Source organism: Melanerpes formicivorus, unplaced genomic scaffold (genome assembly GCF_026170545.1).
Source record: "Melanerpes formicivorus ecotype bairdi unplaced genomic scaffold, bMelFor1.0.p_v2 SCAF_21, whole genome shotgun sequence".
NCBI lineage: Eukaryota > Metazoa > Chordata > Aves > Piciformes > Picidae > Melanerpes > Melanerpes formicivorus.
Genome location: NW_027142373.1, coordinates 10,923,394 through 10,935,976, shown reverse-complemented (window position 1 = coordinate 10,935,976; position 12,583 = coordinate 10,923,394). Strand labels below are relative to the sequence as shown.

The 12,583-nt window shown below is 51.9% G+C and overlaps 1 protein-coding gene across 1 annotated transcript in view; it reads right to left on the bottom strand.

The window, feature by feature from the left end:
* Positions 1-12,583, bottom strand: part of HID1 (HID1 domain containing) — a 34,111-nt gene that overhangs the window by 2,516 nt on the left and 19,012 nt on the right. Inside the window, exons 6-18 of the mRNA XM_068151576.1 lie at positions 12,192-12,308; positions 10,702-10,924; positions 9,597-9,653; positions 9,360-9,500; positions 8,859-8,949; positions 8,075-8,226; positions 5,806-5,884; positions 4,983-5,147; positions 3,216-3,443; positions 1,942-2,075; positions 1,565-1,645; positions 1,085-1,176; positions 241-399 (exon numbers count right to left, since the gene is read on the bottom strand). Of these exons, the coding sequence (XP_068007677.1) occupies positions 241-399; positions 1,085-1,176; positions 1,565-1,645; positions 1,942-2,075; positions 3,216-3,443; positions 4,983-5,147; positions 5,806-5,884; positions 8,075-8,226; positions 8,859-8,949; positions 9,360-9,500; positions 9,597-9,653; positions 10,702-10,924; positions 12,192-12,308 (1,719 nt within the window). The remainder of the gene's footprint in view (positions 1-240; positions 400-1,084; positions 1,177-1,564; positions 1,646-1,941; positions 2,076-3,215; positions 3,444-4,982; positions 5,148-5,805; positions 5,885-8,074; positions 8,227-8,858; positions 8,950-9,359; positions 9,501-9,596; positions 9,654-10,701; positions 10,925-12,191; positions 12,309-12,583) is intronic.

Sequence of the window (12,583 nt, the reverse complement as noted above, 5' to 3'; positions counted from 1 at the left end):
GCAGCTTTGCTATTCCCTGCTGCTGCCAGTTCCCAAACAAGCAGTACTGCCAGACCAACTCCTGCCACATCACCTCTCAAGCAAAAGGATTGGAGCAGCTGGTTTGGCCCAGGCAGTGCCACCTTTCTACCCTCTAACGACGAGGCAATCTAAAGCCAGCCAAGTGCATGCAATTCTCCCCACAGGCCCCAAAAAGGGTCTTTGGGCAAGCCCAAGCCAGGCTGCACCCAGCTGGTTTACCTCAAATAAATAACTCCCCACATGTAGGTCCGGAACCACATGGCAGTGCCCGAGTTAGCCTGGTACTTGCGGATGAGGATGGGGTGAGGCACGGGCAGCAGCCCCACCAGGGTGCCGTGCTGCAAGAACTTGAGGATCTCCGACTCATCAGTGAGACCCCTGCAGAAAGAGAGATCAGGAAGAGCCTTAGCATGTCCCACAGACATCCCCAGAGCTCCTGCAGCACGAAGCAACACAGAATTCTTAAATGGCTTGGGCTGGAAGGGAGCTTAGAGGTCATCTGCTCCAACCTCCCTGATGTGAGCAGGGACACCTTTCAACTAGACTCAGCCTCATCCAACACTCCCAGGGAGGAGGCATCCACAACATCCCTGAGCAGCATATTCCAGGGTCTCACCACCCTCCTACTGAAGAACTTCTTCCTAAGATCCAGACTAACCCTGCTCTCCTTCAGCTTCAAACCATTGCCCCTTGTCCTGTCACTGGACACCCTCATGAAAAGTCCCTCTGCAGCCTTCCTGTAGGTACTGAGAGGCAGCTCTAAGGTCCTCCCAGAGTCTTCTCTAGGCTGAACAACCCCAGCTCCCTCAGCCTGTCTAAACAAAGACAGAGAGAGCAATCATGGCCACCAAGAACACATGCTCTCTCCACTGTAACAAAGACTTGAGAAAGGATCAAACAAACAGGAAGCCTGGCAAACAAAATAACATCTCCTCTGCTGAGCCCCCAGTGCTTTCAGTTATACTTTACAAGGAGTCTCCTGGAGACCCTTCAAATCCAAAGTGCCAGCCTCACAGAGCTCCTCTCACACTGCACAGCCCTTTCTCTCCAGACATGTGCTTACTTGTCAATGCAGATCTTCTCCACCTGAGGGACCAGCACCTGCAAGAGCCTCATGATTGTCTGCAGGGGAAGCTTTGACTTCCAAGACATCACCTAGAAGTAGGAAAGCCCACAGGGAAATCAGTGCTCTGCAGTAGCAGCTTTTCTACAGTTACCTCCACAATGAATGGGGTTTGCCAAAATCATGGAGGTGGTGGATGAACTGAGTGCACAACAGCAATGCCATCAATCCTGGAGCACCACAATTAAGAGCCACTCAAGGAAACTAGTGGCAGGGTAGTTTAAAATAGGTAAAAGAAGCCTCCTCTGCAGGTGGCAGTCAACATCTGGAGCTCTGGCCACGTGTCAGAGACATCCCTTAGGAGGAGATGATTCCCTAGGGGAGTCTCTGCTGGCAAGGGAAGGGGGGGGCTGTGTGTTGTGTGACATTTCTGCCACAGTGCCCCCTCATTATTTCTTTCCTCTGTCCAGATTCCCTTACCCAGTCAGGAGTTGGGGTCCACTGTCCAATGGAGGATGCGCTGGAGAGACGCCTTCGATCCCGTCGGGGCTGTGAGGCCTCCTGTCAAGAAAGATTACTTCTGAAGAGACAGACAACACAACCAAGCAAACCAAAGCAAACCACACTGAAGAGCAAGAAAAACAACCCATTTGCTGCTCACTTTCCCCACAGCTTTTCCAGAGCACTGCTGGAAAAGATAGCTCAGCCTGTCCCTAGGACAGAACAAAGCCACCAGGCCCCCATTCACCAAAACCATTTGGTTTGACCCAGTGAGTGGCAATATTTGATGTCCTTCCAGTCCCCTTTAGTTCATTTCACACCCCAGAGCCTCCCTGCACACCAGTGTCTGGCCTTACCCCACTCCAGGGCTCCCCATCGCTCCCAGCTGAGGGTGGGTTCCCCTCTGGAGGAGGCTGTGAAGACTCAGGCTCCAGAGAACGCATGGTCCCATCCTCTGACACCTGTGACTTCTCTGTGAGCTTGTCAATTCCTGCATTCAAAGCAGAAAAGGCTCAGGAACAAGAAACACAAGTGAATTCAACATGCCTAAAAGCAGGGGGTTCTTCTCTACCCTCCCTACAGGTACAGACACCTTGTGCAGCAGCTGACAACTGGAAAGCTCTCCTTCCAAGGGGAGAATCACAGCATGGCAGGGGTTGGAAGAGACCTCCAGAGATCACTGAGTCCAACCCCCCTGATAAAACAGGATCACCTAGGGGAGGATGCACAGGAATGCATCCAGACAGGTTTTGAAAGCCTCCAAAGATGGAGAAGCAAGATCTAGCCAGGATTTCACTCCCCCCAAAGGTTTGTCTCTAGGATAATGCTACCTGGTGTAAGAGGAACACAGGTTCACAGGGATAACCTCCCTGATGTGAGCAGGGACACCTTTCAACTAGACTCAGCCTCATCCAGCCTGGCCTTGAACACTCCCAGGGAGGAGGCATCCACAACATCCCTGAGCAGCATATTCCAGGGTCTCACCACCCTCCTACTCAAGAACTTCTTCCTAAGATCCAGTCTAACCCTGCTCTCCCTCAGCTTCAAACCATTCCCCCTTGTCCTTGTTGCTGGACACCCTCATGAAAAGTCCCTCTGCAGCCTTCCTGTAGGTACTGAAAGGCAGCTCTAAGGTCCTCCCAGAGTCTTCTCTAGGCTGAACAACCCCAGCTTCCTCAGCCTGTCTAAACAAAGACAGAGACAGCAATCATGGCCACCAAGAACACATGCTCTCTCCACTGTAACAAAGACTTGAGAAGGGATCAAACAAACAAGAAGCCTGGCAAGCTGGACACCCCCATGGGAAGTCCCTAGGACAGAACAAAGCCACCAGGCCCCCATTCACCATAACCACGCTGTGACCCAGCGAGTGGCAACATTTGATGCCCTTGCAGCTCCACTATGGCAACGCAGCATCCACACGGACACCAAGTCCCAGCGAAGAGAAACTCAAGGCAGTTTACTTTGACTTGCTGGTGATCAGCTTGGGCAAACTCAGAGTGGAAAGCAGCAAAGCACTGACAGATGTAAACTCTTAATCTCTCCCACACCCAGTGAAAGGGTGAGTCCAGCCCGTATCTGGCAGGGCAAACAAACCGCTCTCCCGCCACCCAGCTGAACCACAGCTCACCCGGAGTAGCCACCAAACTGGTCTTCAGGGTGCCTGGTTCAGCAGGGGCAGCGGGACGTGACCCTTCCATGGAGACCCCATCCTGGGAGTTGGTGCGAGAAATGGGCTCAGGAGTCTTCTTCTTGCGCTGCAGCCCCTTCTGGATGGCCTGGGAGTCCGTGGGCAGGTTGGCCAGCTGGTGAAAGACGTTCCGCTTGCGGATCACCGCGTACACCAAGTTGGAGTTCCCTGGGAAACACAGCAACAAAACCAGCAGGGAGGTGAGACTCAAAGAGCTCTGCCCTCCAGCTGTGCTACCACCCAGAGAGGCAGCGGCACAAGAGCAAAGAGCAGAGCTTGATAGCCTCTTATCCGGTAGAAAGCGGTACAGGAAAGGCAGCAAAGTCCTGCCTGGGTTGGAAGGCTGACAAGAAGTGGCTTAGAAACTGACATTCCATCAGCTGAAAAGGATCATGGAATTGTTAGGGTTGGAAGGGACCTCAAGGATCAGCCAGTTCCACCCCCTGCCATGGGCAGGGACACCTCACACTACAGCAGGTTGCCCACAGCCACATCCAGCCTGGCTGCAAACACCTCCAGGCAGGAGGCTTCCACCACCTCCCTGGGCAACCTGTGCCAGGCTCTCACCACCCTCCTGGGGAACAACTTCTTCCTCACATCCAATCTCAATCTCCCCATTTCTAGTTTTATAGAAAAGGGACAGTGTGAAGCACATCCTAGGCCCTGTTTTGGAAGGAAAAGGTTGTTAGTCAAGAGTCAACATTTCTCCACCTTCCAAAGAGTTCACAAGACAGACCAGGAGCATTCCGTCTGAGGAGAAACAGGCTTGGAAGACCAAAGCCAAACTGCTGTTGTTTGCAAGGTGGCAGAGAAGAGAATGAAACCATCTCCTAAAAGAAACCACAAATCACAGCCACAAAAGCTGCTTCAGGATCTGGTGACCACCGCTCACACAGTCTCCAAGAAGGAAGCAGAACAGTCACTCCTGCTTTGCAGTTTGATAGCAAACCATGAAGTCTTGAGCAGCTTAAGGCACCTCACTCGATTGCTCCCTTGAGGGAAAAGGCTGTCAAAGCACAGGGTCATTCCTGGAAAGGTAGGAAGTGCCATAACTTGGTCTGGATGGAGCTGTTTGGTCTTCAGTTCCAGTGACCTGCCAGAGCAGATCTGAGGCACTTTTAAACGTTCAAGGGAGATGGAAGTGGTTCTGTCCCTCACTTACACTGCTGAGTGTCACAGCAATGTCCAGCCCATCACTGAGGAGGAAGTTCTTCCCCATGACAGTGGTGAAGCCCTGGAATGGGTTGTCCAGGGAGGTGGTTGGGGCACCGTCCCTGGAGGTGTTTAAGCCCAGGCTGGATGAGGCTGTGGCCAGGCTGATCTAGTGTGGGGTGTCCCTGCCCATGGCAGGGGGGTTGGAACTAGATGATCCTTGTGGTCCCTTCCAACCCTGACTGATACTATGATAACTGCAGCACTATACTTTCCCTTCTCCTTGCCCATCTCACCTTATGCTCTACAGAAGGCTGAAGTTATGCTGATAATCAGCTGCCATCTCATTTAGCTCTAATCCAACCTCCCTGGGTCAGGACACAACATTGATTACTTACTAACCCAACTTCTCAATCCTAGGCGAGGCTCCACACAGCTGGTATCTGCACTTCTCCCCTTCTCCCATCTGTTTGGAATCTCTCTCTGAATCTCCATCTCAGGTTCCCTTGGACCAAACCAGTGCAAACCCACTAAATACAGCAGACAGCCTCTTACCATCAAACTGGTACTGAATGATGTTGTTGAAAACTTCCAGCAAGAAGAAAACGAGATGGTGGTTCTGGACAGCAGAGAACAGGAACCAGGTGGTGGAAAAAGCCTCCAGGAGGTGCAGCAGCTTGTTAGCAGCCACCATGGAGAGAGACTTCAGGTAGGGAGACACTGCGGAAGGCAAACATGAAAACTGGAAAGAGCCACTTAAATACACCACTAGAAATGGCTCTCTTACCACCTCCCCACCCTGCACTTCTGGGACAGTCTCATGGCACAGCTGAGCCCAGCAGGGTTTCACAGAAGCATTTCCAAACAGAGGTGAGATATTCCTTAACAAAAGATATTCCCTAACAAAAGATATTCCCTAACAAAAGATATTCCCTAACAAAAGCAGACACTCCTACTTCCAGGGGCTCTTATGTCAGAGATGTTACTGGTGTGAAACTACACATCTTCTGCAAAGCTTACACCACTGGCACCATCTGCACACTCACTAAGCCCATGGGAAGCCACTGCCACCACGAGGAGGTGGCACTCCCTGCTGGAAAGGGATAGCAGTGCCAACCATCTTCCCCAGGCCTTCTGGCACATGCCACTCCGCCACCCCAGAAGCGCTCCAGGGACTCTGCCCCATCTGACTGAGCACAGGCTCACAGCCCTGCAGGCAGGTCCAATCTGCAGCTGGCACCTCCAGCACAGACTGGGAAGGATGCATTTCCAGCAGCACTGGTCAGGGTTAGGGGGCACAGGTAGGAATGCAGGGAGAGGGAAGGAAGAGCAGCCAGAGCTGCCCCCTCTGCGTGCTGTGGTTTCACACAGTGCTCACCGTTCACGACGATGGTCAGCAGGCAGTCAAAGAGAGGCTGCAGCCGCTGGTGCCCGCTGGTTATGATCTTGTGAAAGACCTGTGGGGAGGAAGGAGGTCTTGAGCAAGGCAGCAGCTTACTGAAAGCACCTTCTCAACCAAAACCAGTGCCACCCCCACACTAATCGCTTCCTGACACCATTCCTGCCTAGGCAGGGCCCTGCACGCTGCACAATTACACAGGTGGGGAAGGCTGCCCCGGCTGCAGCCTCGCGCTCCAGGAGCACAAGGAATGCTTTGGGGATGTGATTAGGGCTCCACAACACTGCAAACAGAAACTGACTCTCGGCTCTTCCAAAACCCACAGGCAGCCTGAGACAGAGAATAAACCACCAGGAAGTGAGAAACACCTCCACCTCCATTGGATTTTGACTCTGAACCCCAATGACATCTGCCTGAAACACCACAGAACCAAACATTTCACACTTGATTTTAGTGCAAGCTTCTAACTCCAATGTTTGCCCTACTGTTCTTAGCTATAGCCTCAGCCATGGAAAGACTCAACAGCTTCACAACCAGTTCAGACATCCCCACTCTAGCTGGTACGCCTGTAGAGAAGACCTGCAGCATAATGAAAATACAGCAGTGATCTCAAGTGAATGGAATGCCATAGGAAAACACAAAGCAGCAAGAACAGTTCTGGTGGGCACATTTCCTCCTGCTCCTTCTGGTGGGAATCTCCTGTTGGAAGCTGCTGAAAGGTTCTTCTCTGGTGAACATGCCAGAAGGGGAACCTGAGGCTGGTACTGTGAAATGCACAGCTCTTTGTAGGCAGCGCTGTGCCCGCAGCACTACAGACTGATAGGTGAACAAAACCTTGCAGCAGCCCAAAGCTGTGGGGTTGAGCTTGGTAGCACTGGTCTGACATGCTCCACACAGCTCTTGTTACTTGGGGCAGAGCCAGCAATGCAGTCAGATCTCCTGCCTTAGAATCACAGAACTGTTTTGGCTGGACAAGACCTCTAAGATCAATTCCAAATGTTAGCCTAACACTACCAGGTCTGCTGCTAAACCATGGCCTTCAGCACCACATCTCTGCATCTTTTAAATCCTCCCAGGGATGATGATTCAACCTGGGCAGCCTGTTCCAAGGCTTGACAACCCTCCAGAGAAGAGGTTTTTCTCATGTCCAATCTAAACCTCCCATAGCACAACCTCAGGTCATTTCCTCTCTTCCTATCACTTGCTACCTGGGAGAAAAAAACCAAAACTCACCTTGCTCCAACCTTCTTTCAGGGTAGAGAGTGAGAATGTCTCCCCTCAGGAATAGAATAGAATAGAATAGAATAGAATAGAATAGAATAGAATAGAATAGAATAGAATAGAATAGAATAGAATAGAATAGAATAGAATAGAATAGAATAGAATAGAATAGAATAGACCAGACCTTGGAGATCATCAAGTCCAACCTATCACCCAACACCATCTGATCAACTAAACCATGGCACCAAGCACTCCATCCAGCCTCTTCTTAAACACCTCCAGTGGTGACTCCACCACCTCCCTGGGCAGCACACTCCAATGGCCAATCTCTCTGTCTGTGAAGAATTTCTTCCTAACATCCAGCCTAAACCTCCCCTGGTGCAGCTTGAGACTGTGTCCTCTTGTTCTGGTGCTGGTTGCCTGGGAGAATAGACCAACCCCCACCTGGCTACAACCTCCATTCAGGTAGTTGTAGACAGCAATAAGGTCTCCTCTGAGCCTTCTCTCCTCCAGGCTAAGCAACCCCAGGTCCCTCAGCTTCTCCTCACAGGGCTTGTGCTCCAGACCTCTCCCCAGCTTTCTTGCCCTTCTCTGTGCAGGAACCTCAGTTCCCTCAGCTGCTCCTCAGAGGACTTGTTCTCTAGCCCCTTCACCAGCTTTGTGGCCCTTCTTTGGACCTGCTCCAGCACCTGCAATCATGTCTGGTAGAGACCATACACCCATCCTACTCACGCCAGTCCCAGAGTCCTCTAGACACCAGTCCAGCACCACCCAGGATCCTGTTCTTCAGGATCATCTCCTGTAGATTCCATGGTATCTCATGCACATGCACCCTGCCAGCCCTGTCACCTCAGGTTAACAGCATGCCCCCAGTGTGTCCCACCAGTGCTTGGCCAGATCCCAGCTCCTCGGTGGGCTGGCAATCTGGAAAGGATGAGCGTGTATCAGAGGAGGCAGGACAATTATTTGTGGAGGTATAAAAGAGGAGTTAGGAGGGACAGACAAGAGCTGCTGGAGCTGTACTCACTATGATGAGCAGGTCTGCATGTGTCCCTGTGAAGACAGGGATGTCCATAGGCACTCGGACAGAGTAGGGCTTGTTCAGGCGGACCCCGAAGTTGCGCTCCCCACTGAGAAGCAGGAGGATAAAGACCCCAATGTGCATCAAGCCCACTCGTGCTGCAGGGGGGAAAAACACATCCAAAACCCAACAAACCACACGTCAGAGTGAGGACAGTGGACTCCTGAAGTCAGAAGAGCAGTGAGGACAGAGGAGAAACACTATGGGACTGAGAGAGAAATGCACAGAGCAGCTCATTCTGGTGAGAGGCACCCCACGGAGAGCTCCTTCCAGTGTCCTCCACAAGCACATCCATGGGCCAGGGCAGTGGTTAAAGGCTTGGACAGATCATGGTTCTCTTCATTATGTGACTGCTGTGAACTCTTCACTGCAGCAGGGAAGAACTTACTCTCTCTGCTCCCTAGTGATGGAGTTAGGCCTGATTCACAGCCAAGGCTCATTTCCCCCTGTTCATGGGATCAGGGACACACGGCATCAAGGACTCAAAATGAGCTAACAGATGCTAAGGGTCTCCCTCCTCTGTGTTGTGATATCAACCCTGTCCTGCTTCTAATCCATTGCAAACATGAACACCCTGCTAACTGAACCACTCTACTCCATGCCAGCAGAAGGCCAGGAACAGGCACCCAAGATGCTATCACATCTCAGTGCTAGCGAGGAAGCCTTTTGAAACCATTCTAGCTGAAGTGCCAAGCACAGATCATCCCAGATACTGAAACAGCCAACTTACACTGGTCTGCTCTGGCATCATTGAGAAAATACAAGATGGGGACAAGGATGTCCAGAACATCACTGCTCTTCAGCACAAAGAAGAGGAATTTCTGGAAGAAAGGGGAGGATTTCAGACAATCAAAAGCATATTTGGTTTCCTGCACCATCCTGGAGGACTCAGGCCAGCTAGCCTCAAGCTAATTACTCTCTGAAGAATGTTGTAAGGCTGGTGTGTAGAGTAGCTCTTCAACTCCAGTGTTATTTGTAGTTATTCTAACACCTGGTCCTGCATTTGCCCCAAGCTCTGACCCTCAGGAGCTGCCACCTCTCTCACAAGCTCTCTCTGGAGCCAGACCACCTCCCCACCCCACCCCACGGGGCTTGTGCTGCTGAGCAGCGTACAACAGGGTCACTGCTATCTGCCCACAGCTCTTCAGCAGGGCTTGGGCCAGCCAGGGCCACACAAGGCTCTGGGCAACATGCAAAGTGGGGTAAATCTCAGCAAGAAGCAGATCCACACCTTGTTGAAGTCACAGAGTTTCCAGAAGAGGACAAGGAGTTCCTGATGGAATTGGATCTTCTTGGCAGAGTTGGGCAGGTAGGTCTGGACCAGTGGGTTTGATAACAAGCGGGCCACTCCCTTCAGGATGAACTGGAAATCCTGCCAACAGACCAGGAAAGAGACTGTGATGGGCCCAGGGCTCAGGCAGTCAGCACAAAGTCAGCCAGGAAATGGCTCAGGAGAGCAGCACTTTACCTCCTCTCGGTGTATTCTTGAGAGGTAATTCACAAACAGATTGTCTGGTCCAGGAGGCTGCCAAAGAAAACCAGTGAAATGTTTACTGCCAACAAAGCTCACACAGGAAGTCAAAGGGTAACCACTGCCTCTGGGGGCTAATGCCTCCCACTTCAGCTTTCCTCTCTAATCCAATTTTAAACACCAGGAGACAGAACACCTCAGGCAAGAGTGAAATCAGGGGCTTTTCACTTCCTTGCTCCTGATTCAAGTCAGTGACCAAACCCTAGTGGTTTGGTCATCTACAGCTGTTTAGTGACCTCCAGGAAACAAGCAGGACTGGACCAGAGATAGTAGCCAGCAAGGAAAGGAGTGCTCCTGAGCCCTACAGGTCATAGAACCACAGAATTATTGAGGCTGGAAAAGACCTCTAAGATTATCAAGTCCAACCTATGACCTAACACCACCACATCAGCTGAACCATGCCACCAAGTGCCACATTCAATCTTTTCTTAAAGACCTCCAGTGATGGTGACTCCACCACCTCCCTGGGCAGTGCATCTCAGTGCCCAATCAGCCTTTCTGTGAGGCTTCCTAATATCTAACCTAACCCTCCCCTGGCACAGCTTCATACCATACCCTCTTGTCCTGTCACTGGTTGCCTGGGAGAAGAGCCTGACCCTCACCTGACTGCAACTTCCTTTTAGGTAGTTGTAGAGAGTGATAAGGTGACTAGGGGGAATGGAATGAAGCTGGAGGTGGGGAGATTCAGGCTGGAGGTGAGGAGGAAGTTCTTCACCATGAGAGTGGTGAAGCCCTGGAATGGGTTGTCCAGGGAGGTGGTTGAGGCCCTGTCCCTGGTGGTGTTTAAGCCCAGGCTGGACGAGGCTCTGGCCAGGCTGATCTAGTGTGGGGTGTCCCTGCCCATGGCAGGGGGGTTGGAACTAGATGATCCTTGTGGTCCCTTCCAACCCTGACTGATACTATGATACCAAGGTCCCCTCTAAGTCTCCTCTTCTCCAGGCTGAACAACCCCAGCTCTCTCAGCTACGTTCAAGGCAAGCTGGTGCAAGAGAAGCACAGAGAGTTCAGGAGAGCAGCAAATACAGATCCCAGTGTCACTCACATCCACATCATCCATGGCTGTTCCAGTGGTCATGCCATCCACAGTGGGACTGGAGCTGGTGGAGCTGTCATAGTCCAGAGTGACAATCAGCACCTGGGCTGCTTCCTCCACCAGCGGCTCGCGGTAGTCAGAGAAGAGCAGGTGGTTGTAAGGGATGCCATAGCCCACCGGGTCATAGGCACACACCACGTTCAGGAGGGAGGTGAAGAGTGGCAGAGCATGTCTGGGGAGGAGAAAACATTGTCAGGAGGCAGAAACAGGAAGCACCAATTGTTGCCTTGGAGAGGGACTGGCATTCCCCCTCTCCAGGAGTTTGGAGTAATAGAACTGCTCCGGCTGGAAGAGACCTTCAAGATCACTGAGTCCAACCGTCACCTAACTCAGCCAAGGCTGCTGCTAAATCATGCCCCTCAGCACCACATCTCTGCAGCTTTCAAACATCTCCAGGAATAAGGATTCAACCACCTCCCTGGGTAGCCTGTTCCACTCTTGGAGAACCCTTTCAGTGAAGTTTCTTCTAATGTCCAACCTAAACCTCCCTTGGTGCATCCTGAGGCTGTTTCCTCTCATCCTAATCACTTATTACTTAGGAGCAGAGATCAACCCCAACCTGTCTCCAATCTCCTTTCAGGGAGCTGCAGAGAGCAAGAAGGTCTCCCCTCAGCCTCCTCTGCTCCAGACTAAAGAACCCTAGTTGCCTCAGCTGCTCCTCACCAGACCTGCTCTCCCAACCCCTTTGTTGCCCTTCATCTTTGTTGCCCTTCCCTGGGCCCACTCCAGCACCTCAATGTCTTTATTGTAGTGATGGCCCCAAAACTGAAGGCAGTACTCAGGTCAACACTAAAGACAATCATCTTTAACTTGTGACAGTGTCCCATGACTGAGCAGCCCAGAGAGAAGAGCTGACTCTCCAGCTCTCAGCCTGTCTCCTGGAACACAGCTATGAGGGAAAGGGAGGTGAAAAAGGCCAGGTGGCCTCCCAGAGGAATTCTCTGCAGCCATGGGAAAAAGAGGACAGGACCTCAAAGCTCTGCAGACTCTGGAAAGAGAAAGCTGTCAGCCTTCACCCAGGCATCTGCTCTTCAAGATGAGCAGTTGTCACCTGAGAGGCTTCAAGTCCCGGAGGAGACAATGTCACTAGAGGGCAGCATTCATCCGGCACCACAAACCCGCCACCGCAGGGCCGCGCCACCATCCCCAGCAGGGAACTGGCTCTGCAGCTGGGAACAGGATCTGGAGCCGGGAACAGGATCTGCCATTTCCCACAGGCCAGCGATCAGTCCTGCATCAAACTCAGCGAGCACCACGCTCAGCCTCTCCTTTAGATGCTGAGGAACAACTCTGACTAAGCAGAGATGCTAATGAAGTACATGCAAGACAGGGACAAAGAAAAAGGACAAGAGCCCCTCCTTGATCCCTTATTACCAACACACCCCATGGAAGAGATTTGAAGGTATTTCTCCCCCTGGTACGAAGGCCCCAGCCCTCACCTGTTCTCTGTAGAGCAGAAGAACTGTACCCAGGGGTTGGTGTTGCTGCTGTCTGAGGAGGGAGGCAGATACATGGCCTCAGAGAAACAGGTCAGCAGCAGCTTCAGCAACTCTGTCCTGAAAGGTGGAAAGAAACAACCAAGGTCTGGAGTTATTCAGGAGTAGGAACTAGACACAGGAGGCACAATCACCACAACAAGACCTGAGGAAGGCTCAGCCTCATCTAGAAAGCCCTCCCTATATGGGGCTAAGCCCATTTCACCTCATAAGCCATGTGGCTGGCCCCAAGCTCAGCAGAAGTGCTGCCTTATGGAACACAAACACAGAGCAGAGCTCCCAGATGTTTGCAAAGCAGCAATGTCCTGCTACCTCCTGTTGCAGATACTCTGACT